The sequence below is a fragment of the Lycium barbarum genome, chromosome 3 (genome assembly GCF_019175385.1).
Source record: "Lycium barbarum isolate Lr01 chromosome 3, ASM1917538v2, whole genome shotgun sequence".
Lineage (NCBI taxonomy): Eukaryota > Viridiplantae > Streptophyta > Magnoliopsida > Solanales > Solanaceae > Lycium > Lycium barbarum.
Genome location: NC_083339.1, coordinates 39082026 through 39084970, shown reverse-complemented (window position 1 = coordinate 39084970; position 2945 = coordinate 39082026). Strand labels below are relative to the sequence as shown.

General features: G+C 36.4%; 1 protein-coding gene across 1 annotated transcript; it reads right to left on the bottom strand.

Annotated features, from left to right (window-relative positions):
- Positions 1 to 721: 721 nt before the first annotated feature.
- Positions 722 to 1531, bottom strand: LOC132630739 (uncharacterized). Its single transcript, XM_060346314.1, has one exon. It carries the CDS (start codon positions 1529 to 1531, stop codon positions 722 to 724), a length of 810 nt encoding a protein of 269 aa, XP_060202297.1.
- Between the last annotated feature and the right edge of the window lie 1414 nt (positions 1532 to 2945).

The window sequence follows — 2945 nt, the reverse complement described above, 5'->3', positions numbered from 1 at the left end:
CGGCCACCCCATCTCTTTTTGGGCCTCATTTCATTTCTCATTTTTGAGCCCAATTGGCTTGTATATCATATTTTGTAATTCCCGAAACTAATTTTTCGAAATTCTAGATTTGCCCTTAGTCTTCCTCGACACTTCCATATTAATATTCTTTCATGCACAACTCTTATGTTAAATAAAATCAACTATAACCTTATTTCTTACAGGCCAAGATTATTTCCAATTTTTCCAAAGGTGTGAAAACACGGGATATAACATTATCATTAGAATCAATTAAATTAGGGATATTATCTAGTAGCTGCAGGTCAATGTAGCATTGGTCTTGAGTGAAGAGTTGTTGATAGAATTGGACTGCAGCATTAGCAATCTGCTCCTCATTATCGATCCAGTTATTGTCCACTTTGATTCTGTCTATCTTAAGATATTTCCTCCTGCCTCTAACAATATTGTGAAAATATTTTGTATTTTCATCTCCTTCAAGATGCCATTTAAGGTTGGCCTTTTGTCTCCATAACGAATCAACCATTTTATGGTATCTTATCAGCTCAGCTTTGGCTTTGTTCAAAGCCATTCTGTCAGATTGATTCATTGTGTAAGAGTATTGTTCTTCAAGGGATTTAACTTGATCTTCCATGATTGTTACATGCTCAAAGATGTCACCTATTTTAGATCTAGACCATTCACCCAGGGCTTTGCTAGTTCTTTTCAATTTCTGTTGGAGTTTCTAGAAAATATTCCCAGTAATATCAACCTCCCACTGCTCTTTCACAATGTTAAGAAAATCCTCTTGTTCAGCCCAAAAATTTAGAAATTTGAAGTATCTTATAGCATTTACCTCCTCAGTCATCATATTAATCAATAAGGGACAGTGATCAGAGCTATATCTAGCTAAATGTAGTATGGATGTTTTGGAGAAACATTCTTCCCATTGCTCATTGGCCAAGAACCTGTCCAACCTCTTCCATATGATATCTTGCTCCTTTCTTTCATTGCACCATGTATATTTGCTTCCAGAATATCCCATATCAGACAGACCACAATCATTTATGTATTCAATGAAAGGAATGCTCTTTTCCAGTCTATGAGGAAGCCCTCCCAGTTTTTCATCACCATTGAGAATGCTATTAAAGTCACGACATACTGCCCATGGGGAGTTTAAAGTGGTTGCAAAAATTCTCATGTACCTCCATAAGTCCTCCCTTCCAGAGGACCTTGACTTAGCATAGATCACTGAGATATAAAATTCTTTCCCAGCTTTATTGTCCATGATCTTACAGGTAACCATCTGATCTTCATTGGCAAATACATTACATGTAATATCAGAGTTCCAAAAAAGCCAGATTTTGTTACTACTATTGGCAAAACATTCAATCATATTGAGCTTATTTTTGAAGCTAATAATTTTGTCCTCCTTAATGAAAGGTTCTTGTATAGCTAAAAAGGAGATTTTGTATTGAGTAATAAGGAAGTTTAACCTTTCAGTAGCCGCTTGGGACTTCATGCCCCTTATATTCCAGTTTAGAGCACTAATCATTAAGATTGCTGGAAGAGGTATTTTGTTGTTACACCTCAGAAAAGTCCCCGTACATGTACAAGGAATAGAACGACAAGGGTATGAGTGTGGGGTGTTTTACTAAGCAAGGGGTGATGATTCGTGAATTTGTGGAAATGGAAAAGTTGTAGAATTTCATGCAGCCCAGTGGTCGTATAGTGATTTACGGCCCGTAAAGTGATTTACGGACCGTAAACCACCATCGTCCTTCAGCCTTTCAAATTCCAACTTTCTGTTAAAGTGTGGGAATGCTTAAATACGACTTGGAATACGGCCCGTAAACTGGTTTACGGACCGTAAACCTCGATCGTAATCTGCAATATTCTTCAGCCAACTTCTCTGTTTTGGACATGCTTAAATACGACCAGGGAGGACGGCTCGTAAACTGTGGTTTACGACCACTGTTCACCCCGACTGGAATTCATTAAAGATCAACTTTGAGTTATTAAAAGGGACCAAAGCCTCGTTTTATTTCATTTTTCATCCATACAACCTTCAAGAACACTCTAGAAGCTCTCCAAATATTCATCCACAAAATTCAAGAGATCAAAGGGAAACCAAGATCATCAACATCTAATTCATGAAAGCAAGTGCATGAGACTCTATTGGAAGTCATCTTATTCAAGAAATCTCAAAAGGGTTGAAATAGGGCTTTGGTATAAAGGTATTGGAAGGCTTAGATACTTGAAATGTATAAGAACATAGAAAATGGATATTTCATGGGTGAATAGTGGCACAATTGAATAGTAGTTGAATGGAGTCATGAATGTTGATAAGCTACGGTTGTGAATATGTTATAAATAACGTCTAGACCATAAAATAAGTATTATATACGAGAAAACGTGATAACGAGCTATAACCATGGATGTGGAGAAATTGGAGGAAAATGGTAGATTTTTCTCAAAGTGTATAAGTGATGATTGTTGAAAGTAATATTGGGAGTGTCGTTACGAATGTATGAGAGTTGAAATGAAACATGGGAAAAGTATTAGAAATGAAGGAAGTGATATCCAATTTTCCTTAGAAATAGTAGTCCGTTCTTATAATTACTTAGCTAACGACAACATGAATTCTCTTGAAGGTATATACGAGTGCATTAAGGGAAAGCGAGCAAGCGATAAGAATTGTAAACGTCGAAGGTATGTGAGGCTATTCCCTTTCTTTCAAAGGCATGATCCCTAGCTTACGATTTCATAAATGCTCCCATCTTTTCCTTGCTATCAAAGGTTAAATAGTCTAAGATTCCGAAGAATGATTTCCTTCTTGATATTCCATAAATGTTTTCCAAAGTACTCCTATTTTCTAAAACCAAAGGTTGTGATTATGTGAGCGCTTATGATAACGACCGTGGATATTGTTTTCAATAACAATGATGATGTCAAAAGTGAAAATATTA

Bases quoted from the DNA above. Each gene is read 5' to 3' on its own strand.
- LOC132630739 (XM_060346314.1), bottom strand. From the start codon at position 1,531: ATGATTAGTGCTCTAAACTGGAATATAAGGGGCATGAAGTCCCAAGCG.